Source organism: Babylonia areolata, chromosome 14 (assembly GCF_041734735.1).
Source record: "Babylonia areolata isolate BAREFJ2019XMU chromosome 14, ASM4173473v1, whole genome shotgun sequence".
Classification (NCBI taxonomy): Eukaryota; Metazoa; Mollusca; class Gastropoda; order Neogastropoda; family Buccinidae; genus Babylonia; species Babylonia areolata.
Genome location: NC_134889.1, coordinates 13,143,089 through 13,170,723, shown reverse-complemented (window position 1 = coordinate 13,170,723; position 27,635 = coordinate 13,143,089). Strand labels below are relative to the sequence as shown.

At 49.8% G+C, this 27,635-nt stretch overlaps 1 protein-coding gene across 1 annotated transcript; it reads left to right on the top strand.

The window, feature by feature from the left end:
• The first annotated feature begins 10,205 nt into the window (after positions 1-10,205).
• Positions 10,206-27,536, top strand: LOC143289490 (uncharacterized). The gene is made up of 7 exons (XM_076598475.1): positions 10,206-10,352; positions 16,367-16,466; positions 16,574-16,698; positions 20,115-20,234; positions 21,296-21,497; positions 25,767-25,896; positions 27,160-27,536. Exons 2-7 carry the CDS (start codon positions 16,409-16,411, stop codon positions 27,383-27,385), a joined length of 861 nt encoding a protein of 286 aa, XP_076454590.1. The 5' UTR covers positions 10,206-10,352; positions 16,367-16,408; the 3' UTR covers positions 27,386-27,536.
• Positions 27,537-27,635: the final 99 nt, after the last annotated feature.

Genomic DNA, 27,635 nt, shown 5'->3' with positions numbered 1-27,635 from the left:
ATCTGCAGACAGGCAGGGGTTCGGACACCGATACAGCATCATCTGCAGACAGGCAGGGGTTCGGACACCGATATAGCATCATCTGCAGACAGGCAGGGGTTCGGACACCGATATAGCATCATCTGCAGACAGGCAGGGGTTCGGACACCGATATAGCATCATCTGCAGACAGGCAGGGGTTCGGACACCGATATAGCATCATCTGCAGACAGGCAGGGGTTCGGACACCGATATAGCATCATCTGCAGACAGGCAGGGGTTCGGACACCGATACAGCATCATCTGCAGACAGGCAGGGGTTCGGACACCGATATAGCATCATCTGCAGACAGGCAGGGGTTCGGACACCGATACAGCATCATCTGCAGACAGGCAGGGGTTCGGACACCGATACAGCATCATCTGCAGACAGGCAGGGGTTCGGACACCGATACAGCATCATCTGCAGACAGGCAGGGGTTCGGACACCGATATAGCATCATCTGCAGACAGGCAGGGGTTCGGACACCGATACAGCATCATCTGCAGACAGGCAGGGGTTCGGACACCGATACAGCATCATCTGCAGACAGGCAGGGGTTCGGACACCGATACAGCATCATCTGCAGACAGGCAGGGGTTCGGACACCGATACAGCATCATCTGCAGACAGGCAGGGGTTCGGACACCGATATAGCATCATCTGCAGACAGGCAGGGGTTCGGACACCGATATAGCATCATCTGCAGACAGGCAGGGGTTCGGACACCGATATAGCATCATCTGCAGACAGGCAGGGGTTCGGACACCGATATAGCATCATCTGCAAAAAGTCAGGAGAAAATTTCAGTTTGTATCCCTGTTTGCCGGTTGCTTTTTTCTTTCTTTCTTTTCTTGTTGTTTTTGTTGTTGTTGTTCTTGTCTTTTTTCAAATATTAAAACACTGCCATTTCAATTTAATCGTAAGAAAAGAAAATAGCATGCCACTTTGTAAGACTATGTGTGACTTCTTGTGGACAAGAATACAAACATCTCTCTCTCGTTCGCACACACACACACACACACACACACACACACACACACACACACACACACACATGCATGCTAGTACAGATGCATGCATTCCTTTCACAGCCCTATTCTGATTTCCTTTTATATATGATATCCTCAAAACATCACACAATATATTTCTGTCTACCGAATCAAAAGCCTTTTTGAAGTCAACAAATTGAACCTGACGCTTAGTATTCTTTTGAAGATATTTCTGTACAATTCTATATACTGTGAGGCCTAGCAGTCAATGGGACCTAGCAGTCAATGGGACCTAGCAGTCCATACAGTGTGGGACACACACACACACACACACACACACACACACACACACACACACACACACACACACACAACACACACATATAACACACACACAAACACACACACACATACACACACACATATATATATATGTATCACACACACACACACACACACACACACACACACACACACACATATATATATATATATATATATATATCACACACACACACACACACACACACACACACATATATATATATATATTTATATATATATGTGGGGGGGGCGGGGGGGGGGGGGTGTGTGTGTGTGTGTATGTGTGTTGTGTGTGTGTGTGTGTGTGTGTGTGTGTGTGTGTGTGTGTGTGTGTGTGTGAAGCGACTCGTCAAAAAGTCGTAAGAAACAAGAAAAGAAGAGAGATCACAGAGAGAAGTAAAAAGAGAACAGAGATCACAGAGACAGGCACAGAGAGAAAAACATACGTATGTCCACGACTTAAGGACGTACGCACGGATGCACACAACAACACCTCACACGAAAACACACAGACCTAGTTACAACCTTGTGCGTCATGGAAGTTAATTTGGCGTGATGTTTTCGTCAACTGTGTCGGGTTATATTTTCTGAACTGATCTCAGACCAGCGATGTTGTCCCAAGGCAGATATTAAGTTCGTAATATTTTACATGTCGGGCAAACATTGTTTTCTGCTTACTTATGTTTGTTTTTGACAAGGTTTATCAGATCACATGCAGAATGGAAGTTATGATAAGAACCCCTCTATCAATAATGTATAGTTTTTCAATCATTTTAGCTATAGTCAGGAATTGATGATTACCTTAACAGACGTGATTATTTCAATATCTTAGAAAAATGATTCAATTAATTTTTTGCAAGATAGCCTACCCATTTTGCAAATCAACAAGAGAGACGGATAAGAGAGGAATGATAATATCAATATTTCTTTAAGTCATATATGGGGTGTCCCAAAAAAGTGAACCGCTTTTTGACAAGTATTTTCTCAGTGATAGATGAATCGAATTCACTGACTATTTTCACACAGTAACCTTAGGGTATCATCAACAAGTCTGCAAAATATCTAAACGTTCAGACGCAAATTATTTGAGTATTGTCAAATTCAAAACAGCATGTCAAAAGAAAAAAAATCAGAGGAAAACTTACTTATTTCAGTTTATGCTCAATGTGGCCTCCATCTTCCTCCACGACTAAACGAAGCCGTTTCTTCCAAGCAGAAATGCTTTTACGTATTTCTTCCACCAATATCTCCTCCCATGAAATAATTATCCTGTCCTTTAACGCCTGCTCGGTCAATTTGTCTCTCACTCCCCGGTAAACTTTCTCCTTCAGAGAGTCCCTATGGCATAATCCATTGGGTTACAGTCAGGACTTTGTGGAGGCCATTCATCCTTATTGATGAATTCTGGTATAGTCTCCTCCAGATGGGCCAGGGTTACCCTACTTGTGTGTGAAGGAGCCCCATCTTACTGAACACGTAATTGTTTCTGGGATAAAGACGCCTACAATCCAGGAGAAGATTGTCATCCAATAACTGAATGTAGCTTTCACTATTAACCTTAGCTCTATCAGTGTCAATAAAATGAATGTATGTTTTCCTTTCCAGGATGCTCCAGCTGAAAACATTATCTTTTTTGAAAATCTAGAAGTCTCATGATAGAGGCGAGATGGAGATGAATTTCTCGTTTCCGTTTCCCATAAACGCGATCGTTTTGGCGATTTTAGCTATCTCTATCGTAAAGTCTTCCTCGTCTGTGAAAATGATCCTTTTCACATCAGCGGCCAAGTAGCGGTCATTCAAGTTACGGCAGCGAGTTTTTCTTTTCCCTCCAACATTTTGGTTCCTCTTTGATACCCGTTTCCTCTTGAAGGGCTTCAGCTCCAGTTCTTTCGCCATTCTTTGCACAGAAGACTTGCTCACTTGTAAATCGCTTGCAGTTTCTCTAAGAGGTTTGTGGTTCCCTGGGTTCTCCTCCTGGGATTGAATCAGTTCCTCAACACGGTCCTTGTTCTCCTCCTGGGATTGAATCAGTTCCTCAACACGGTCCTTGTTCTCCTCCTGGGATTGAATCAGTTCCTCAACACGGTCCTTGTTCTCCTCCTGGGATTGAATCAGTTCCTCAACACGGTCCTTGTTCTCCTCCTGGGATTGAATCAGTTCCTCAACACGGTCCTTGTTCTCCTCCTGGGATTGAATCAGTTCCTCAAAACGGTCCTTGTTCTCCTCCGAACATAAGTCTTGTGTCTCCCACTGCCAATTTTATGTGCTACTGACCCTGGAGTGCGTATTTTAGCGATAAGTCTATTCACAGTGACATGACTCCACCCCTTGCCTGGAAATTCCTTTACGATCCTTCTTCCACCCCATGGGCCCAGCCTCTCTCCTTGAAACAGTTTTCAATGGTAACCTTATCACTTTCACTCAAAGGCATGGTTTATCCTTCCAAACTGAAACTTTGGACAGAACTGATTTTGGATACAGACGAAAAAAAAACACCAACAAAAAAACAAAAACAACAACAACAAAAAAAACACCAATAGACTTGACACCCAGACAGGCTATTTTTAGACTGACACTGATTGACAGATGCCAACACCTGGCAGCTGGCATCAACATGATAAGGTCACATTGCACAGCTCTGATATTGGATTTTTTGACATGTTGTTTTCAATTTGACAATACTCACATAATTTGCGTCCGAACTTTTAGATATTTTGCTGACTTGTTGATGATACCCTAAGGTTACTGTGTGAAAATTTTCCATGAATTTGGTTTCTGTATCACTGAGAATGTACTGGTCAAAAAGCGGTTCACTTTTTGGGGACACCCGATACATCCTCATCAAAATGTGTGTGTGTGGCAATTTTGTTTTACAATAATTTCAGTTTTGAATTTAAAAACGCAATTAAGGACTGTCATGGAAACTAATCAACGCAATTAAGGACTGTCATGGAAACTAATCAACGCAATTAAGGACTGTCATGGAAACTAATCAACGCAATTAAGGACTGTCATGGAAACTAATGACATTAATTCAAACCATAGAGAACTGTACAGCACTGACAAAGATAATCAAAGGTTGTCTGCCCATGCATACAGAATGCTGTGTAATTCAGATTGTACAGGTAAACGAACATGGCGCGCACATGTGTGTGTGTGTGTGTGTGTGTCCGTCCGTCTGTCTGTCTGTCTCTGTGTGTCTGTGTCTGTGAGTGTGTCAGCGCGCGCGCGCGCGCGCGCGCGTGTGTGTGTGTGTGTGTGTGTGTGTGTATGTGTGTGTGTCCTTCTCACTCCATCTCACTCACACACAGACACAGACACACACACACACACACACACACACACACACACACACACACATACACACACGCAAACACACACACACACGCACGCACGCATGCACGCGCGCGCGCACACACACACACACACACACACACACACACACACACAAAATGAAAATCTGCAGCAAAATATTAGCAGAGGAGAGAGAACCCCCCCATAAAATAAAAATAAAAGTATTAGTCATAAGGTGTCGACAGATGTTCAAGGCATTTGAGCATGGATTTTTCATTATATTTTTCTGAACGTTTCATCAATTTTCCATAAAAATTTTTTTTAAAAACAAACAAACCTGTCTGCTAAAAATGAATTACCTGTGTGAAAATTCACTGTTTTGTAGTGTCGTGAAAGTCTGTGAGCAACAAAAATGGTCCGTTGTTATCAGTGGTGTACTATTTGACAAAGATTAAACATTACTTACCCTTCTGCTGTCAGACTGACATGTTCAAAGGTACCCGATCATCACAGACTTTCTTTTACTGACCCAAACTCCAGACTTTTCAAGTATTGCTTCCCGTGATTTACAGCATTTCATTTGGTAACCAAAACCTCTTCAAAAACGATTCATGCATCCATACATCCTACTTGCATCAGCAGCGGGTTTTTTCACTATATCTGCTATATAGTTTGGTCAGCGTTTCTGTCCATAATTACCTGTTTATCATTATCTGTTCATAATTACCTGTTATCATTATCTGTTCATAATTACCTGTTTATCATTATCTGTCCTACACAACATCAGGTGCGACTTGATGATTCCAGACAATATTACGAAAGAGAAGGCCGCCCCCACCCCCTCCCCCTTCCTCCCCCATCCTACGCATATGCGAAAGGTGTGGCCAACACAAATAGCACGTGTGTGCTGTCTTCTTCTTCTTCTACCCGGCAGCGGTCTCCGTCCAGGGGGTGGAGGCACCACTGATGACCTGGCAGCAGTCTCCGTCAGACCACTGATGACCTGGCAGCTGTCTCCGTCAGGGGGCACCACTGATGACCTGGCAGCTGTCTCCGTCAGGGGGCACCACTGATGGCCTGGCAGCTGTCTCCGTCAGGGGGCACCACTGATGACCTGGCAGCAGTCTCCGTCAGGGGGCACCACTGATGACCTGGCAGCAGTCTCCGTCAGGGGGCACCACTGATGGCCTGGCAGCTGTCTCCGTCAGGGGGCACCACTGATGGCCTGGCAGCAGTCTCCGTCAGGGGGCACCACTGATGACCTGGCAGCAGTCTCCGTCAGGGGGCACCACTGATGGCCTGGCAGCTGTCTCCGTCAGGGGGCACCACTGATGACCTGGCAGCTGTCTCCGTCAGGGGGCACCACTGATGGCCTGGCAGCTGTCTCCGTCAGGGGGCACCACTGATGACCTGGCAGCTGTCTCCGTCAGACCACTGATGACCTGGCAGCTGTCTCCGTCAGGGGGCACCACTGATGGCCTGGCAGCAGTCTCCGTCAGGGGGCACCACTGATGACCTGGCAGTCAGTTCTCTCCCTCTCTTCCTGGTCCTCCACTCTCTCAGGGCGTGGCTCAGTCTGAGGCCTGGACAATGTTGTGTCCACACCCATGGAAGGCTGGCGAGGCCTGACCGGTGGGCCACGTTGGCTTTATGCGTAGGTCAGACATAGGTCTGCTCCCCCCCCCTTCCTCCACCGTCCCCCCCCCCCCTTTTTTTTTAAACGCCCCCCGCACCCCCCCCCCTTTTTTTAACAGATGTGTTGAAGTGAATATCAATTATGGACCAGTCCACAAGCTGACACCATCTTGAAACAAACATTGAATCTCTCTCTCTCCCCTCGTCTCTCTCTCGAAAGACTCATTCGACCTAAATACTACCAACAACCCATGAGGCCCAGTGTTTTTAAGTTAAGTTTATTGTTGTTAAGCACTGGTGTCACTGTTGTTCGTAATTTATCTCTGTACCTGTACAAGGCTTTTAAGTTTTGAGAAATAGCTAGACCTACTTACTAATCTGTTCTGTTACTGTTAATTAATGCTTAGTTTTGGTTCTTGGTTTGATTATCATATGTTGTGAAAATTATTAATTGTTCGCACACCCCTTCATTAGGGGCCATGGCCTGTACAAGAAATTAGAAAAGAATTTATACTCAAAATTCAAAGATATATTCCAAATACTATTAAACCCAGTCAGCAGATACTGGAAGACAAATTTGTAGGAATGTTTTGAAAATATGTCTGTAACTGCTGCCAAAAACACCATAACATGGAGAACTAACTCAATTTCTTGTTTAATGTTTCATTTCATCTTGCATGCGTATATTATAAACCTTGTTTAGGATTAATTGACAATTAGAATTGCTCCTGCTTCTGCTTCACACACACACACACACATGCACACACACACACACACACACACACACACACACACACACACACACACACACACACACACACACCCCTATTTCGTGGAATAGCCGTACGCTGACCTTGTTGTTGAGCATATCATTGTGGACCCACTGACATAGTTCATTAGATTTGACAACCTTTCAGTGTATGGTTTGTAGTCAAAAGCCTGCTTGTACTCACATTTAACTATACTTATCCTTCTACGTCAGATACGAGCGAGACATTCCCAAACAGATCTCAGCCATTCCCCCCACCGCACCTCACCATCACTCTCCACAAGTCCCATGACATTTTCTACAACCTATATAAGCCTACAGTTCAACGTTGAAAACACGCTTTTGTGTGTGCAACTGAAGACGCATACACGTACACTCCGGCGCACAGTTTGCTGGGAGAGGGGACATGAATGTCACAGCTGCGCCCAAAGGCTACAAGACCTGAAGCGCCGAAAAGGGAAAAGGGCTTTGTGACGAATGGACAGACTTGTGAGGTCTTCATTGTCAGGACTGAATGCCAGACAGTAGGCGGTCCCCGAGGCTGGTTGTGTTTAAAAGATCATTGATCAAGTCAAGTCAAGTCAACTTTATTATCTCTCAAGAGAAACCAACATGTGGTGGCGGAGCTCACCAAATTACCATACACATATACACTTCACAGACATGTACGTGCTTAGTTTTCGTGGTCACAAAAAATGCATTGACACGCCTAAGAATATTTCACATACGATCAATCAATATGTAAAAACAAAACTCCTAAAAACAGTTAGATTAAACTGTATTAAAATAATCCTCTCTGTCACGGTTTCTCTGCTTTTGTCTGTCTCCCTATCTCTGTGTCTGTCTGTCTCTGTCTCTCTCTTTCTGTGTCTGTCTGTCTCTGTCTCCCTGTCTCTGTGTCTGTCTGTCTGTCTGTCTGTCTCTCTCTCTCTCCCTCTCTCTCTGTCTCGATCTCCCCTCTTTCCATCTTCAGTCAGATTTCCATATTTCCTTCTCACATCTTCAATTGTTCCACCTTGAGTTGAGGACAAAGCTCTTTCCATTCCTGGCGGCTTTCTGTTTGAATGTAGCATCTTCCAGAAAGACAAAGCTCACGTGATTTCCAAGGGCATGAGTTCCTTCACACACAGTCCTCCTGCCCTGACACACAGCACGGCTGACATGACGGCATGCTCCTGACACTGCTCTACAACATCAGTGCTGTCTTGAGGATTGGTCCTGTCCATGGTGTCTGGAAAGACTCTACCTTTTTCCAACCCCCCAAAAAAACACGCAGGTACACTAATGAATACCGACATGTCGCCTGGACTTTGGATGTAATGAAATGCTTCTTTGTGTGTGAGAGTGTGTGCGTGTACTCACACCCGTGTGTGTGTGTGTGTGTGTGTGTGTGTGTGTGTGTGTGTGTGTGTGTGTGTGTGTGTGTGTGTGTGTGAGCGCACTCTCGGTTGCCTGGTTCCATTGTTTTAATGTGTTGCCTTTTATGTACTATATTGTGTACATGTTTACGATGTGGATGTCTCATTTTTGTGATCTTGTATGCGTATGCATAGCGTGTACACACACGCACACACACACGTACAGACACACACACGCACACACACACACGCACACAGACACACACACACACACACACACACGCACACACACACAGACACGCACACACACACACACACACACACACACACACACACACACCACAAAAGAAAAATACGCATATATATATATATATATATACATATATACGTGTGTGTGTGTGTGATATGTGTGTGTGTGCGTGTGCGTGCGTGTGCGTGTGTGTGCACGCGCACGTCTGTTGGTGCGGGTGCACGTAGTTGGCGTGCAGTGGACAGGCATTCAGGATGTGTTGTGTTGTCCTTCTCTGACCGCCCACCCCTCCACCCACCCCCCCCACACACAGCGCTGGCGGTGAGAACAAGTTCAGGTGGTTTGGACATCGGATTCGGTCTTCTCTCGTTTTGTCCCAGTGGTCCAGGGCCAGCTGCACTGCTCGGACGGAAGAGCCAAGTATGGTTGTAACCCTCTACTGTATGGAAACAATGGCTTAGTTCGGTCAACGTAGGCATTTAGTCACGTGTAACTGTCAAAAAGTTAGAAGCAAGCGACTGGCACCTGGCAGACTGCACAGTGCTGAGTGACGGGAGTTGGCCCCGTGTGGACCTCTTTTCACCGTCATCAGCGTCTGCTTCTGTCCAGACTGTCAACTCTAAATGGTGCATTTTGTCTTGCCCAATAAATTAGTAAACCAACAAAATAAATAAAGGAATAAATAACAAAATAAATAAACAAATCAATCACTCAATAAATAAATATATAAACAAGAGTTTATATCAAAACTGTCAAAACACGACGAAACCGTATAGGAAACAGCTGTCCATGATCAATACAGTCCACACACACACACACACACACACACACACACACACACACACACACACACACACACACACACACACACACATTTCATTTCTTTTCTTTTCTTTTGCGGGGTGGGGGAGGGCTAGGGGTGGGAGGGGTAGTGGTGGTGGGCACTGAGAAAAAAGAAGGGGTGGGGGTGGGGCTACACTGGTTGGGTGTGTCTCGAAATGAGAGGCACAGCTTCAGGTCACCATGTTGGACGAAACTGATTGGTGCATTCGGTGAGAGGTGTGCTGATTGGTGCATTCGGTGAGGAGAGGTGTGCTGATTGGTGTATTCATTCGGTGAGGAGAGGTGTGCCGATTGGTGTATTCATTCGGTGAGAGGTGTGCTGATTGGTGCATTCATTCGGTGAGAGGTGTGCTGATTGGTGTATTCATTCGGTGAGAGGTGTGCTGATTGGTGTATTCATTCGGTGAGAGGTGTGCTGATTGGTGCATTCATTCGGTGAGAGGTGTGCTGATTGGTGCATTCATTCGGTGAGAGGTGTGCCGATTGGTGCATTCATTCGGTGAGAGGTGTGCCGATTGGTGCATTCATTCGGTGAGAGGTGTGCTGATTGGTGCATTCGGTGAGAGGTGTGCTGATTGGTGCATTCGGTGAGGAGAGGTGTGCTGATTGGTGCATTCATTCGGTGAGGAGAGGTGTGCCGATTGGTGTATTCATTCGGTGAGAGGTGTGCTGATTGGTGCATTCATTCGGTGAGAGGTGTGGCGTCACAGCTGACACATGGTTATCGCCTTCAGGGAACAGCTATAAAACCTGGGCCCCTCTCTCTCTCTGGCAGGAGTCACTCCACCCGAGGACGTGTGACGGAAGAGACCAGCGGCCCACTGCCTGCCTTTGCTTGCCAACAGCACCGTGTACACCTTGTTCACCGGTCAGTACCTCCACACTATTCTGTTCTGTTCTGTTCTTGTGTCAGGCGAAGGTTTCCAAAGCAGCTGTGTTGAGGTTTGATATGTTTCGTTCTGTCTGGTTCTGTTCCAGAGTTAGTTCTATCTAAACTAGTGACTGGCTTGTATTTAACAGTCCCCACTCATCTGCAGAATCGTAAACGTGTTAGATGCGTTTCGTTTTGCTCTGCCATGATGTGTTGTTTCAGGACTACCGCTCGTGACATGATATGCTGGTAATATAATTGTGTCGATGTGCATGTCAGTGTGTGTGTGTGTGTGTGTGTGTGTGTGTGTGTGTGTGTGCGTGTGTGTGTGTGTGTGTGTGTGTGTGTGAACCAGTTCTTTTTTTTAGGATGGTGTGATGACATCAATGTCTTGCTGGAAACATTAATATATAAAAATTGTGTTGGTTCATGGCAAGTTATTCATGTACTTTCTCAATCCATCCATCCTTCACCTCCAAACCCCTCTCTCCAACACACACACACACACACACACACACACACACACACACACACACACACACACACACATTGTCAGGTGCTTCACATCAGTTTGGTCACTGTTTCATCAATGAGATTTTCTTTGTGTCTGTTGAGAGACCGGAAGCACACAATAAATCTCTGGATGAAAGACTGCAGTCCTCACTTCCATGTCGACACAGGCTGACAGGTTCACAGAAGTGGGGGAAGGATCTGTGTACATCTCTCATACCTACTGTTCGCCTTTATCCACATAAAATTTTTGATTGGAAGGATGTCTCTTCTTGTTAACCACTGTTTGCTTTTATCCATAGATATGTAGGTGAGGATACTCGTCTCCTTGTTATCCACCATTCGCCTTCTTCCACAGCTGTCTCAAATTGACTGTGCAACCAAAATTGTCTTTTTGTTGATGATGTTATTCAACAGTGTCCACACTTATGTGTCGTTAAGATGACTAAAATGCTGACTGCTAATAGTTCAACAAATTTTTCTTACTCAGTCCTTTTCGTTGCTTGTGTCAGTCAAACTTTGTCCTTTTTCTTTCTTCTTTGTCTGACAAAGAAAACATTGTCACCATTGCTTACCGGTATGATGGAGGCAAATCCCGTCCAAAATAGGGGGTCGACAAAAAACCGAATTTGATCAAATTTGTTCATGTATCTTTTTTGAGAAAAAGTTTGTCCTATGCCATCCCCTCACTGTGCCCTGCCACCACCCATCCACCATTTTCCCCCCTCCTCCCTTCCCCCCTCTCCTCCCCCCACTCTCCCCCCCCCCTTCTCCCCCCTTCCCCCTCCCCATCCTCTCCCTCTCTCCTCTGTCTCCCTCTCCCTTCCCCCTCTCCCTTCCCCCTCTCCCTTCCCCCTCTCTCCTCCCCCCTCTCCCTTCCCCCTCTCTCCTCCCCCCTCTCTCCTCCCCCCTCTCCCTTCCCCCCTCTCTCCTCCCCCCTCTCCCTTCCCCCTCTCCCTTCCCCCCTCTCTCCTACCCCCTCTCCCTTCCCCCCCTCTCTCCTCCCCCCTCTCTCCTCCCCCCTCTCCCTCCCCCCTCTCTCCTTCCCCCTCTCCCTTCCCCCTCTCCCTTCCCCCCTCTCTCCTCCCCCCTCTCCCGCCCCCCTCTCTCCTCCCCCCTCTCACTTCCCCCCTCTCTCCTCCACCCTCTCCCTTCCCCCCCTCTCTCCTCCACCCTCTCCCTTCCCCCCTCTCTCCTCCCCCCTCTCCCTTCCCCCTCTCCCTCCCCCCCCTCTCTCCTCCCCCTCTCTCCTCCCCCCTCTCCCTTCTCCCTCTCCCTTCCCCCCTCTCACTCCCCCCCTCTCCCTTCTCCCCTCTCTCCTCCCCCCTCTCCCTTCCCCCTCTCCCTTCCCCCCTCTCCCTTCCCCTCTCCTCCCCCCTCTCCCTTCCCCCTCTCCCTTCCCCCCTCTCTCCTCCCCCCTCTCCCTTCCCCCTCTCTCCTCCCCCCTCTCCCTTCCCCCTCTCCCTTCCCCCCCTCTCTCCTCCCCCCTCTTTCCTACCCCCTCTCCCTTCCCCCCTCTCCCTTCCCCTCTCCTCCCCCCTCTCTCCTCCACCCTCTCCCTTCCCCCCTCTCTCCTTCCCCCTCTCCCTTCCCCCCTCTCCCTTCCCCCCTCTCTCCTCCCCCTCTCTCCTCCCCCCTCTCCCTTCCCCTCTCTCCTCCCCCTCTCCCTTCCCCCTCTCCCTTCCCCCCTCTCTCCTCCACCCTCTCTCCTCCACCCTCTCTCCTCCCCCCTCTCCCCCTCTCTCCTCCCCCTCTCCCTTCTTCCTCTCCCTTCCCCCTCTCCCTTCCCCCCTCTCTCCTCCACCCTCTCTCCTCCCCCCTCTCTCCTCCCCCCTCTCCCTTCCCCTCTCTCCTCCCCCTCTCTCCTCCCCCTCTCCCTTCCCCCTCTCTCCTCCCCCCTCTCTCCTCCCCCCTCTCCCTTCCCCCCTCTCTCCTCCCTTTCTCCCTTCCCCCTCTCCCTTCCCCCCTCTCACTTCCCCCTCTCTCCTCCCCCCTCTCCCTTCCCCTCTCTCCTCCCCCTCTCCCTTCCCCCTCTCCCTTCCCCCCTCTCTCCTCCCCCCTCTCCCTCCCCCTCTCTCCTCCCCCCTCTCCCTTCCCCCTCTCCCCTTCCCCCCTCTCCTTCCCCCTCTCCCTTCCCCCCTCTCTCCTCCCCCCTCTCCCTTCCCCCTCTCCCTTCCCCCTCTCCCTTCCCCCCTCTCTCCCCCCCCTCTCCCTTCCCCCTCTCCCTTCCCCCCTCTCCCTTCCCCCCTCTCCCTTCTCCCCTCTCTCCTCCCCCCTCTCTCCTCCCCCCTCTCCCTTCCCCTCTCTCCTCCCCCTCTCCCTTCCCCCTCTCCCTTCCCCCCTCTCACTTCCCCCTCACTTCCTCCCCCCTCTCCCTTCCCCCTCTCTCCTCCACCCTCTCTCCTCCCCCCTCTCTCCTCCCCCCTCTCCCTTCCCTCTCTCCTCCCCCTCTCCCTTCCCCCTCTCCCTTCCCCCCTCTCTCCTCCACCCTCTCTCCTCCCCCCTCTCTCCTCCCCCCTCTCCCTTCCCCTCTCTCCTCCCCCTCTCCCTTCCTCCTCTCCCTTCCCCCCTCTCCCTTCCCCCCTCTCTCCTCCCCCCTCTCTCCCTCCCCCTCTCACTTCCCCCCTCTCTCTTCCCCCCTCTCTCCTCCCCACTCTCTCCTCCCCCTCTCCCTTCCCCCTCTCCCTTCCCCCCCTCTCTACTCCCCCCCTCTCTCCTCCCCCCTCTTTCCTCCCCCCCTCTCCCTTCCCCCCTCTCTCCTCCCCCCTCTCCCCTCTCTCCTCCCCATTCTCTCCTCCCCCCTCTATCCTCCCCCCTCTCTCCTCCCCCCTCTCCCTGCCCCCTCTCCCTTCCCCCCTCTCTCCTCCCCCCTCTCTCCTCCCCCCTCTCCCTTCCCCTCTCTCCTCCCCCCTCTCCCTCCCCCCTCTCTCCCTTCCTCCCTCTCTACTCCCCCCCCTCTCCTCCCCCCTCTCTCCTCCCCCCATCTCCCTCCCTTTTTCTCCCTCTCCCCCCTCTCTCCTCCCCCTTCTCCCCCTCTCTCCTCCCCCCATCTCCCTCCCTTTTCCCCCCTCTCTCCTCCTTTCCCCCTCTCCCCCTTTCTCCTCCCCCCATCTCCCACCCTTTTTCCCCCTCTCCCCCCTCACTACTCCCCCCATCTCCCTCCCTTTTTCCCCCTCTCCCCCTCTCTCCTCCCCCCATCTCCCTCCCTTTTTCCCCCTCTCCCCCTCTCTCCTCCCCCCATCTCCCTCCCTTTTTCCCCCTCTCCCTCTCTCCTCCTTTCCCCCTCTCCCCCTCTCTCCTCCCCCCATCTCCCCCTCTCTCCTCCCCCCATCTCCCACCCTTTTTCCCCCCTCTCCCTCTCTCCTCCCCCCATCTCCCACCCTTTTTCCCCCTCTCCCTCTCTACTCCCCCCATCTCCCACCCTTTTTCCCCCTCTCCCTCTCTACTTCCCCCATCTCCCACCCTTTTTCCCCCTCTCCCTCTCTACTCCCCCCATCTCCCTCCCTTTTTCCCCCTCTCCCCCTCTCTCCTCCCCCCATCTCCCTCCCTTTTTCCCCCTCTCCCCCCTCTCTACTCCCCCCATCTCCCTCCCTTTTTCCCCCTCTCCCCCCTCTCTCCTCCCCCCATCTCCCTCCCTTTTTCCCCCTCTCCCCCCTCTCTACTCCCCCCATCTCCCTCCCTTTTTCCCCCTCTCCCCCCTCTCTACTCCCCCATCTCCCTCCCTTTTTCCCCCTCTCCCCCTCTCCCCCCTTCTGCCTCCTCCGCCCCCCCTCCTCCTCGCCTTCCCCCTCTCTTCCCCCTTCTCCCCCCCCTCTTTCCCCCCTCCCTCCTTCCCTTCACTCACACCCTCTCTATCTCCCCCTCTCCAATTGCTTTTCCTTCCTACTCACCCTTCTGTTTCTTGTGTCGTCTCTTGTGACTTCTTACATTGATAATATAATAAAAAGGACATTTGATACGCCCAAACTAATGAAACAAAATCCCTCGGCGTTTACTATGAAAAAAACAACAACAGATGTATGCATACTAAACACACACATTAACCCGCACGCACAAATCGTTCCGCTCCAACTGTAACCCACAAACCCACACCCACTCCACACATGATGGAGACACACACACGCGCACGCGTATGAACATGTGTACGTTTAAAATAGTAAAAAGTAGAAGTAAAAATTTGGTTAAAACATAGAAGTGAAGACGAGTTATTTACTTATTTAAATGGCTGGAAATAAATGAGCTTTCCAAGAGGTTTTGAAAGAGGGGCAAGAAACAGCAGGACGGACAGGAAACGGGAGTGAGGTCCATGCGGAGGAAGCCTGGAAAGAGAAAGTGGAAAGAAACTTCTTCTCCTTCCTTTGTTGTCCTCAACTGCACTCTGTATCTTTGTCAGACACTCCATCGTTTTATTTACCTCAACAACCTGTGGCTCGATACATCGCTTCTAAGTCGACTTTTACCAAAAATTCTTTTTGTCTACCACTTACTAAGATAGGCACAGAACTCATGGTTCATGTGTGATTCCTGCGGATTTAACAGGACTGAAAACGCTTCACAATTAAAAAGGAAATTAAACTGCGTATCATGTTTCAATCCCAATCATAAATGTCTGTCCACCATCACGTGAAAACGACCGCAGAACTGAGCAGGCTAGGAAACATTGCCACCTATATCAGCCCGCGTCGATCAGAATTTCATTGTTTTACGATCATATCTACACAGCTTCAAACTTTACTTGTCTTCAGTACAACGTTCTGGCTTGGACAAATGATAAATTCCAAAAACTGTGTATAATTACACACAAAAGCCGACATGCAGGGGAGACGGCCACCAAAGAGCCAGATATCGTTTCACTTATACATTACAAACCTTACACGATGTGTTACTAAGCTGCGGGAGAACGTTCCACACATCAGGCCTACTGGCAGATGGAGCAAAAGGTTTGCATGTTGCGGTCCTGGGTTTAAACGAAATCCGTTGAGAAAAGGGGCTATCGGTCATTGTCTCAATCACACAACGCAATGCACACATTGCACAACCCAAAGCAATCTGGGCCATAGTTCGGACAGTCGGTGGTCTGACGGATTCCTGTCTCTTCCATCTGACAGGGGGTGTAGAATGATCAGGGGGTGTAGAATGACCAGTTATCACAATACACCCATCACGTGATCATGTATCTTCGTCGCTGCTGGCGTTCTGTCACGAGCTGCACATTTTCTGCAGTGCATGGCGGAAACAGGACGTGGCGGTCACGTGCCGTCATCTCGTGGAGCGTTCTCTGTCTCTCTCTGTCTGTCTGTCTCTCTTTCCCTGTAACACACACACACACACACACACACACACACACACACACACACACACACTGACAATAGCTCAAGAGATGCCGTTTGTTCCGGAAATGTTGAAAAGCAAAAGCCGAGGTATCGTCGTCGTCCAATGAAAATGTTTATTTGCAGACCCACCTTTCAGTGCCCAATGACAATCGTGTTTTCCATTTCCAGATCCAATCCAAAGCGAAGTGGTTTCATTCAGTCTCAGACAAGATGTCGATCCCCGTGTCTGCATTTCTGCTCGTCTTCTTGGCGGCCCTCACCCCTGCAGGTGAGTAGATGATGAGGGTGATGAGGATGACTGCATGAAGTTTATAACATCAGGTGGAGTCCACCGTTGTTACGTGTCCAACTGAAGCGAATCCTGTATGTTGGCAGACTCCTCCACGTGTAAAATCCTGAGGTACGGAAAGTTGACCATGTTCAGCGCTGAGGAACAGAACGTGCAGCTGCCGTGCAAGTACCGCTTGGCTGACTTCACCTGTGGCGGCTACAAGATCACGGTCAGATTGTGTGTGTGTGTGTGTGTGTGTGTGTGTGTGTGGAAGGGGGAGAGGAGCGGGGAGGGGGGAGGGGCTCGATCGATTGTTAGCCGAAAGAGGCCGTTCAGGGATGTTCAGTCATCACGCACAGTTCGAAGTCCACGGTGTGGACAAACAGGCACAACCACAGGTCGAACAGGACAGACGTAACAACTGTCATATTCTTTTTGTAATAGAAATTCCAACATTGAAAACTGGACGCCAAGCACAAACCACCAACCAAAAGGGCTGACTGGATTATGCAGGACCTGGAGTAACAGACTCCCATAACCTGATGTCCCGGTTGAATGAACGCTATGGGAGAGGGGAGATGTTAACCTGAAAGGCTGATGAACACTATGGGAGAGGGGAGATGTTAACCTGAAAGGCTGATGAACGCTATGGGAGAGGGGAGATGTTAACCTGAAAGGCTGATGAACACTATGGGAGAGGGAGAATGTTCACTGAAAGGCTGATGAACACTATGGGAGAGGGGAGATGTTAACCTGAAAGGCTGAACACTATGGGAGAGGGGTGATGTTAACCTGAAAGGCTGATGAACACTATGGGAGAGGGGAGATGTTAACCTGAAAGGCTGATGAACACTATGGGAGAGGGGAGATGTTAACCTGAAAGGCTTATGAACACTATGGGAGAGGGGAGATGTTAACCTGAAAGGCTGATGAACGCTATGGGAGAGGGGAGATGTTAACCTGAAAGGCTGATGAACGCTATGGGAGAGGGGAGATGTTAACCTGAAAGGCTGATGAACGCTATGGGAGAGGGGAGATGTTAACCTGAAAGGCTGATGAACACTATGGGAGAGGGGAGATGTTAACCTGAAAGGCTGATGAACGCTATGGGAGAGGGGAGATGTTAACCTGAAAGGCTGATGAACGCTATGGGAGAGGGGAGATGTTAACCTGAAAGGCTGATGAACACTATGGGAGAGGGGAGGTGTTAACCTGAAAGGCTGATGAACGCTATGGGAGAGGGGAGGTGTTAACCTGAAAGGCTGATGAACGCTATGGGAGAGGGGAGATGTTAACCTGAAAGGCTGATGAACGCTATTGGAGAGGGGAGATGTTAACCTGAAAGGCTGATGAACGCTATGGGAGAGGGGAGATGTTAACCTGAAAGGCTGATGAACGCTATGGGAGAGGGGAGGTGTTAACCTGAAAGGCTGATGAACGCTATGGGAGAGGGGAGGTGTTAACCTGAAAGGCTGATGAACACTATGGGAGAGGGGAGATGTTCACTTGAAAGGCTGATGAACACTATGGGAGAGGGGAGATGTTCACTTGAAAGGCTGATGAACGCTATGGGAGAGGGGAGATGTTAACCTGAAAGGCTGATGAACACTATGGGAGAGGGGAGATGTTAACCTGAAAGGCTGATGAACGCTATGGGAGAGGGGAGGTGTTAACCTGAAAGGCTGATGAACACTATGGGAGAGGGGAGATGTTCACTTGAAAGGCTGATGAACACTATGGGAGAGGGGAGATGTTCACTTGAAAGGCTGATGAACACTATGGGAGAGGGGAGATGTTCACCTGAAAGGCTTATGAACACTATGGGAGAGGGGAGATGTTAACCTGAAAGGCTGATGAACACTATGGGAGAGGGGAGGTGTTAACCTGAAAGGCTAATGAACACTATGGGAGAGGGGAGATGTTAACCTGAAAGGCTTATGAACACTATGGGAGAGGGGAGATGTTAACCTGAAAGGCTGATGAACACTATGGGAGAGGGGAGATGTTCACTTGAAAGGCTGATGAACACTATGGGAGAGGGGAGATGTTAACCTGAAAGGCTGAACACTATGGGAGAGGGGAGATGTTAACCTGAAAGGCTTATGAACACTATGGGAGAGGGGAGATGTTAACCTGAAAGGCTTATGAACACTATGGGAGAGGGGAGATGTTAACCTGAAAGGCTTATGAACACTATGGGAGAGGGGTGATGTTAACCTGAAAGGCTGATGAACACTATGTGAGAGGGGGGATAAATGGGGGAAGTGCCACCTGTTCCTCCAAAAGGAAGGTCAGTATTTCATCTGTGGAATCACTGGGGGTTCTTTTTCAAGTAGGGGAGTTTCACTTCAGTCGACAGCCGGGGCAAGTGCTCAGTCCAAAGAGTTCACCTTCTGCGTTCGTTCACTCGTGTGCACGAGGTGGAATTTACGAGTATGGCCGTTTTTTCCCCGCCACGTAGGCAGCCATACTTAGTTTTCAGGGTTGTGCATACTGTGTTTGTTCTTGTTTCCATAATCCACCCAACGCTGACAGCGCAGAACAGGATCTTTAACCTGTGTATTTGATCGCCAGTGTGCGTATACACATGAAGGAGTTGATGCATTGGCAAGTCGCACATATGTTGACCAGGGACGTCGGAAAAAAAGTTCCACCCTTGACCCACAAGGTGCGCAGAAACCAGGGACCGACCTCATGGAAACCAGGGACCGACCTCATGGAAACCAGGGACCGACCTCATGGAAACCAGGGACCGACCTCATGGAAACCAGGCACCGACCTCATGGAAACCAGGGACCGACCTCATGGAAACCAGGGACCGACCTCATGGAAACCAGGGACCGACCTCATGGAAACCAGGGACCGACCTCATGGAAACCAGGGACCGACCTCAAGGAAACCAGGGACCGACCTCAAGGAAACCAGGGACCGACCTCAAGGAAACCAGGCACCGACCTCAAGGAAACCAGGGACCGACCTCAAGGAAACCAGGGACCGACCTCATGGAAACCAGGGACCGACCTCATGGAAACCAGGCACTGACCTCATGGAAACCAGGGACCGACCTCATGGAAACCAGGGACCGACCTCAAGGAAACAGGGACCGACCTCATGGAAACCAGGGACCGACCTCAAGGAAACCAGGGACCGACCTCAAGGAAACAGGGACCGACCTCAAGGAAACCAGGGAGGAAACCAGGGACCGACCTCATGGAAACCAGGGACCGACCTCATGGAAACCAGGGACCGACCTCAAGGAAACAGGGACCGACCTCATGGAAACCAGGGACCGACCTCAAGGAAACCAGGCACTGACCTCATGGAAACCATGGACCGACATTATGGAAACCAGGCACCGACCTCATGGAAACCAGGGACCGACCTCAAGGAAACAGGGACCGACCTCAAGGAAACTTGATCGAGAATCCCACGTTCATACAGTCGTAGCCGTCAAGAGCTCTTCAAAAAGGGAAACAGCTCTCGCATGTTGTGCGATCTTCCATTTGGAGGAACAAATGGCTAACAGTATTGATAAGCAAGCAAGCAAGCGTTTGTTCGTTTGTATATGTCAGTAACTGCGCGCGTGTGTGTATGCGTGTGCGTGCGTGCGTGTGTGTGTGTGTGTGTGTGTGTGATGTTGTTCAGGTGACTGCAGGGAGCTCGCTGGATGGAAAAAACCGCTTCTCCCCGTCGTCAGTGCGGGTCAAACTGATCAAAGACTCCACCAAGTGGATCGGCTTCACCAACACCAATCGCCTGCAGGAGGTAAACGCCGCCGAACAGTTTTGGGTTTACCTGTCCGTCTGAAGTGGACAGGTCTCTGGCGGTGGTCAGAAGTGAACTGCTGGTTTGTGTTGTGTGCTTCAGGGCTTGCCGTTGTCGGGTTGTCAATGGCGTTCAAGTTCTGAACCTCATGGCGCATGTCCTAGCCAGTTTTTTGTTGTTTTTAAATAATACAATAAAAAAAACAAAAACAATTCTAGTTTCCTTCAGGGTGGAAGTGTTCAGAGTCCATGAATGTGGTCCTTCTGAAAGAACTGGGATGGGGCAGACAAGACAAGCACAAGACGAATTCTTTATCAACGATGGTAATAGGAACGTGCATGTGATCTAACAGGCAGAGGGATATCGAGGGTTCCGTTGAAATAATGAAATCCCAACAGGTATGATTGGCATAACTGATTAAATCTTTCGGCTAATACATGATCGATCAATTGATTCATGGATTGATAAATGGATTGATTGATCGGTAATGACTGGTTAAACCACTGCATCTTGTACGCGTGTGGTCTTCTATTTGACGTCATTCCACTTGGACGTGACTGGGCGAGGAACAGGACCAGGGTGTGTGGAAGACGGAAGGGGTGAAGGACCAGATGCATATCAAACCACGTGTGTGCGTGCCCAAAACTACATGCATCACAATATAGTATGCTGGTAATAAAAAAGATAGTAAAAACTACACATACCACAATTGTACAATGTTGGAGAGAGAGAGTTCAGCAAAAACGTTTGTAATTAAAAATGTCCTCCATTTACATTTCTTAAAAGTTCACTTCAATACATATTTGACAATTTTAAGGTGATACCTGATACTGCAGAAGGTTTATTGCACTTTTTTTTTTTTTTAACTCGTTTACTTTGATGTTAGGTGTATGTTTTTCTTCCCCGTCATTTTGTCACTTTGTTTCCACACGTAAGTACATGCGTGTCTGTGTCTGTGTGTGAGCTGGTGTGGTTGTGTGTGTGTGTGTGTGTGTGTGTGTGTGTGTGTGCGCGTGCGTGCGTGCGTGCGTGCGTGTGTGTGTGTGTGCCTGCGTGCACAGGAAACAGGATGGGATATTCAAACGAACGACCTGCCCGTTGACTCCGCGGGCCATGATAGCGCCACCCAATCAGTGGTGCTGGAGAAGACGGGTGTCTTCAAGATCACCTTTTCCAACGGCGACGACGACGACGGCGTGACTGTCACGTGCTCGGACGCCACCCAAGATTTCTCGGCGGGCGCTTATCCCAGCTCCCTGTGCGGTATGTGGGGAACTTGGGGTTTGTTGGACATCTTACAGGTGTAGCTGAACACGTCAGTCAGTCAGGGACTTCAGGCCCAGGTTCGTGTATGATGAGCTGCGAACAGAAAAAGTTGCATGTTGAGTTACGAAGGTCATTTACTTTTCATTTTGATTTCACGTGTTGCAGGGAACGATTAGAAATGTCTGTCGATCAAGGGTCCAAATTCAGAAAAGTAGTGTGTGTATGATGAGGCAGTAGAGATCAGTTGGTTCCTTTATGGAAAGACTCAATCCATAGAAGTGATGTTCTGTAAGCATTGTGTATCCACTGTATAGGTTACTGGCTTCAGCAGTGATGTTTTTTAGGATACTGTTTTGGGAAGACTGCTTACAGGACACTTCTTTGGGGGTTGCGGGTTTGGATTTTTTGTTTGTTTTTCTTCCCTTAAAGAATATTGCTCTTTTCAGTGGACAGACTGAATTAGGTTCTTCAATACCGGTTTGTTGTTGTTGTTGTTGTTATCGTTGTTGTTGATGTCGTTGTTGTTTTATAAAGGATGATTGTGGGGGTCCTGAATGTATGTTTGGAGCAATGTGAGGATGGTGTTGGGTCTGTGCTGTGGAGCAGTGCTGTGTGTGCTGTGAGCTGTGGTGCAGTGCTGTGTGTGATGTGGAGCAGTGCTGTGTGATGTGGAGCAGTGCTGTGTGTTGTGGAGCAGTGCTGTGTGATGTGGAGCAGTGCTGTGTGTTGTGGAGCAGTGCTGTGTGTTGTGGAGCAGTGCTGTGTGATGTGGAGCAGTGCTGTGTGTTGTGGAGCAGTGCTGTGTGTTGTGGAGCAGTGCTGTTTGTGATATGGAGCAGTGCTGTGTGTTGTGGAGCAGTGCTGTGTGATGTGGAGCAGTGCTGTGTGCTGTGTGCTGTGGAGCAGTGCTGTGTGCTGTGGAGCAGTGCTGTGTGTGATATGGAGCAGTGCTGTGTGATGTGGAGCAGTGCTGTGTGATGTGGAGCAGTGCTGTGTGCTGTGTGATGTGGAGCAGTGCTGTGTGTTGTGGAGCAGTGCTGTGTGCTGTGTGTTGTGGAGCAGTGCTGTGTGTTGTGGAGCAGTGCTGTGTGTGATATGGAGCAGTGCTGTGTGTTGTGGAGCAGTGCTGTGTGTTGTGGAGCAGTGCTGTGTGATATGGAGCAGTGCTGTGTGTTGTGGAGCAGTGCTGTGTGATGTGGTGCAGTGCTGTGTGTGATGTGGAGCAGTGCTGTGTGCTGTGTGTTGTGGAGCAGTGCTGTGTGATGTGGAGCAGTGCTGTGTGTGATATGGAGCAGTGCTGTGTGTTGTGGAGCAGTGCTGTGTGATGTGGAGCAGTGCTGTGTGCTGTGTGATGTGGAGCAGTGCTGTGTGATGTGGAGCAGTGCTGTGTGTTGTGGAGCAGTGCTGTGTGTTGTGGAGCAGTGCTGTTTGTGATATGGAGCAGTGCTGTGTGTTGTGGAGCAGTGCTGTGTGATGTGGAGCAGTGCTGTGTGCTGTGTGATGTGGAGCAGTGCTGTTTGTGATATGGAGCAGTGCTGTGTGTTGTGGAGCAGTGCTGTGTGATGTGGAGCAGTGCTGTGTGCTGTGTGATGTGGAGCAGTGCTGTGTGTGATATGGAGCAGTGCTGTGTGTGATATGGAGCAGTGCTGTGTGATGTGGAGCAGTGCTGTGTGCTGTGTGATGTGGAGCAGTGCTGTGTGTTGTGGAGCAGTGCTGTGTGCTGTGTGTTGTGGAGCAGTGCTGTGTGATGTGGAGCAGTGCTGTGTGTGATATGGAGCAGTGCTGTGTGTTGTGGAGCAGTGCCGTGTGCTGTGTGTTGTGGAGCAGTGCTGTGTGCTGTGTGTTGTGGAGCAGTGCTGTGTGTTGTGTGATGTGGAGCAGTGCTGTGTGTTGTGTGATGTGGAGTAGTGCTGTGTGTTGTGGAGCAGTGCTGTGTGTTGTGGAGCAGTGCTGTGTGATGTGGAGCAGTGCTGTGTGCTGTGTGATGTGGAGCAGTGCTGTGTGTTGTGGAGCAGTGCTGTGTGCTGTGAGTTGTGGAGCAGTGCTGTGTGCTGTGTGTTGTGGAGCAGTGCTGTGTGATGTGGAGCAGTGCTGTGTGCTGTGTGTTGTGGAGTAGTGCTGTGTGTTGTGGAGCAGTGCTGTGTGATGTGGAGCAGTGCTGTGTGTTGTGGAGCAGTGCTGTGTGATGTGGAGCAGTGCTGTGTGCTGTGTGTTGTGGAGCAGTGCTGTGTGTTGTGGAGCAGTGCTGTGTGCTGTGTGTTGTGGAGCAGTGCTGTGTGATGTGGAGCAGTGCTGTGTGTTGTGTGTTGTGGAGCAGTGCTGTGTGATGTGGAGCAGTGCTGTGTGCTGTGTGTTGTGGAGTAGTGCTGTGTGTTGTGGAGCAGTGCTGTGTGATGTGGAGCAGTGCTGTGTGTTGTGGAGCAGTGCTGTGTGATGTGGAGCAGTGCTGTGTGCTGTGTGTTGTGGAGCAGTGCTGTGTGATGTGGAGCAGTGCTGTGTGCTGTGTGTTGTGGAGCAGTGCTGTGTGATGTGGAGCAGTGCTGTGTGTTGTGTGATGTGGAGTAGTGCTGTGTGCTGTGTGTTGTGGAGCAGTGCTGTGTGCTGTGTGTTGTGGAGCAGTGCTGTGTGATGTGGAGTAGTGCTGTGTGCTGTGTGTTGTGGAGCAGTGCTGTGTGATGTGGAGTTGTGCTGTGTGCTGTGTGTTGTGGAGCAGTGCTGTGTGTTGTGTGTTGTGGAGCAGTGCTGTGTGATGTGGAGCAGTGCTGTGTGCTGTGGAGCAGTTCTGTGTGCTGTGTGTTGTGGAGTAGTGCTGTGTGATGTGGAGCAGTGTGTTATGCTGTGTGTTGTGGAGCAGTGCTGTGTATTGTGGAGCAGTGCTGTGTGTTGTGGAGCAGTGCTGTGTGCTGTGTTGTGGAGCAGTGCTGTGTGTTGTGGAGCAGTGCTGTGTGTGCTTTGTTGTAGAGCAGTGCTGTGTTTTGGAGCAGTACTGTGTGATGTGGAGCAGTGCTGTGTTTTGGAGCAGTACTGTGTGTTGTGGAGCAGTGCTGTGTGCTGTGTTGTGGAGCAGTGCTGTGTGTGCTGTGATGTGGAGCAGTGCTCTGTGTGCTGTGTTGTGGAGCAGTGCTGTGTGTTGTGGAGCAGTGCTGTGTGCTGTGTTGTGGAGCAGTGCTGTGTGTGCTGTGATGTGGAGCAGTGCTCTGTGTGCTGTGTTGTGGAGCAGTGCTGTGTGTTGTGGAGCAGTGCTGTGTGTTGTGGAGCAGTGCTGTGTATGCTGTGTTGTGGAGCAGTGCTGTGTTGTGGAGCAGTGCTGTGTGATGTGGAGCAGTGCTGTGTGCTGTGTGTTGTGGAGTAGTGCTGTGTGATGTGGAGCAGTGCTGTGTGCTGTGTGTTGTGGAGCAGTGCTCTGTGTGCTGTGTGTTGTGGAATAGTGGTGTGTGATGTGGAGCAGTGCTGTGTGCTGTGTGTTGTGGAGCAGTGCTGTGTGTTGTGGAGCAGTGCTGTGTGCTGTGGAGCAGTGCTGTGTGCTGTGTGTTGTGGAATAGTGGTGTGTGATGTGGAGCAGTGCTGTGTGCTGTGTGTTGTGGAGTAGTGCTGTGTGATGTGGAGCAGTGCTGTGTGCTGTGTGTTGTGGAGCAGTGCTGTGTGTTGTGGAGCAGTGCTGTGTGCTGTGGAGCAGTGCTGTGTGCTGTGTGTTGTGGAGCAGTGCTGTGTGTTGTGGAGCAGTGCTGTGTGCTGTGGAGCAGTGCTGTGTGCTGTGTGTTGTGGAATAGTGCTGTGTGATGTGGAGCAGTGCTGTGTGCTGTGTGTTGTGGAGCAGTGCTGTGTGCTGTGTGATGTGGAGCAGTGCTGTGTGTTGTGGAGCAGTGCTGTGTGTTGTGGAGCAGTGCTGTGTGCTGTGTTGTGGAGCAGTGCTGTGTGTGCCTTTTTGTAGAGTAGTGCTGTGTTTTGGAGCAGTACTGTGTGATGTGGAGCAGTGCTGTGTGCTGTGTTGTGGAGCAGTGCTGTGTGTGCTGTGATGTGGAGCAGTGCTGTGTGTGCTGTGTTGTGGAGCAGTGCTCTGTGTGCTGTGTTGTGGAGCAGTGCTGTGTGTGCTGTGTTGTGGAGCAGTGCTGTGTTGTGGAGCAGTGCTGTGTGTGCTGTGTTGTGGAGCAGTGCTGTGTGTTGTGTAGCAGTGCTGTGTGTGCTGTGTTGTGAAGCAGTGCTGTGTGTGCTGTGTTGTGGAGCAGTGCTGTGTGTTGTGGAGCAGTGCTGTGTGCTGTGTGACAGGAAGCCTCACCACTGGCGTCGTGGCAGCTCGCAAGAATGAGCTTTTCACTGATGACGACCCTCAGACCGATGGCGACCGTGACCGAGCCATCCTGCATGACATCCTCAACGACAACCTCATCGTTCAGAGGTGTGCCCTCAACAGTCCTATCAAAAGGCTTCATACAGTCCAGTCTTTCACCTCCTCCAATATAACATTACTCCACTGTCTTCAATGAATTTTGTTAATCCTCGAAAACAACTTACAACATGGCTTTAACCAATTGAATGTTTAAAATCTTTGGATTTTACTGAATACCATTGCATAGCATCGTGCATATATTTTGTATTCCGCAGAAAAAACGGGGGCTTAGGTATAAAATATCCATACAAATAATATTTGTGCGCGCGCTTATGTGTGTGTGTGTGTGTGTGTGTGTGTGTGTGTGTGTGTGTGATTTATGTGATGGGCAACATCACCAAATGTCAAGAAAAAAGCTCAATGTGCAGCAGTCGCAGTCAGTCATTTAATGATATTCCGCTCTGAATGATGTTCCACGGGGAAAGCGGAGCTGAGAGGGCGAGGGGGGAAAGGGTGACTGCGTGCACATGCATATCTGTGTGTGTGTGTGTGTGTGTGTGTGTGTGTGTGTGTGTGTGTGTGTTATGTGTACGTGCGTGAGAGAGAGAAATTGAAAGAGAGAGAGTGTGTTTATAGGTGCGTGTTCGTGTGTGTATGCTCTCGCATGCGCCGTCCTTTTCTTTGGATGGTTAGGTGAATGGGCCTGGTCAGGTGTGCTTGGCTATAGAAAATATGATGATAATAACAATCATGATAATAGTAATAATAATGTATATAGTGCCTTTCCATGTGAAACGTGCTCAATTTCGCCGTACATTGCAAATACCCATGAATAAAACTTGCATTTAAACACTAAAAAAACACACACACGAAAAAAAAAAACTTGCTTGCACAGCCCATTACAGTCAGCCAACCAGCCACTCGAGCACAAATTAATGCACACACAACACACACACACGCACACGCACACGCACACACAATCATCTCACTCATACATATCACATAAAAAAGCCAACGAAATACAATATCGTATCACAATACTGAAAAAAAAAAATCCCTGTCACAATACTTAGAATAATTCCTGGTATCACAATAAACTAAACCCATATCACACTATCTGAAAATTCACTTCCATATCTTAGCACCGGTCACACATGTCACAGTGCAGTAAAATTCTACATTAGAAAACCGAAAAAGAAGGGAAAAGGTTTGACTGCTACACTGTGTGAGCAATGAAGAAAACCGCGGATTTCCAGAATAACGCACGTTGCTGCACTCACCTGACGTGCCTGTTGTTTCTGTTGCCTCCCCCCACCCCCTCTCCTCCCCCAGCCCCCAGTGCCAGGCCGAGGCCAGTGACTTCCAGGCGTGTCCTGGGGGGAAGAAAGCAGAGGCTGCCCGACTGTGCGGCCCCATCTTCACGGCCCGGGCCCTGGCCGGCTGTCTGAACGGCGCTCACTTCCGCACCTGCCTGTCGGCTGTCTGCAGCGATGACGTGGCCAGCAGCCGTGCTCTCATCGAGGCCTTGATGGAGTGCCAAATACCCATTGCTGTTTGATTCCAACACATGAAAAAGAAAAAGGAAAAAATGGGAGATTAAAGCTTAACGGTTCTTGCTCATTGTCGCTTTCTCTCTCTCTCTCTCTCTCTCTCTCTCTCTCTTGCAAACTGGAACAAGAAGGCGAAGATTAGTGGAGAGGATGAGTTGGATGGGGATAGAGGATGGGGAGGGACGGGGGGTTCGGGGGAGGGGGGGGGGGGGTGGGGGTGGCGGTGGCAGTGGATGATTTGTGGGAGAAAGGTTTTGT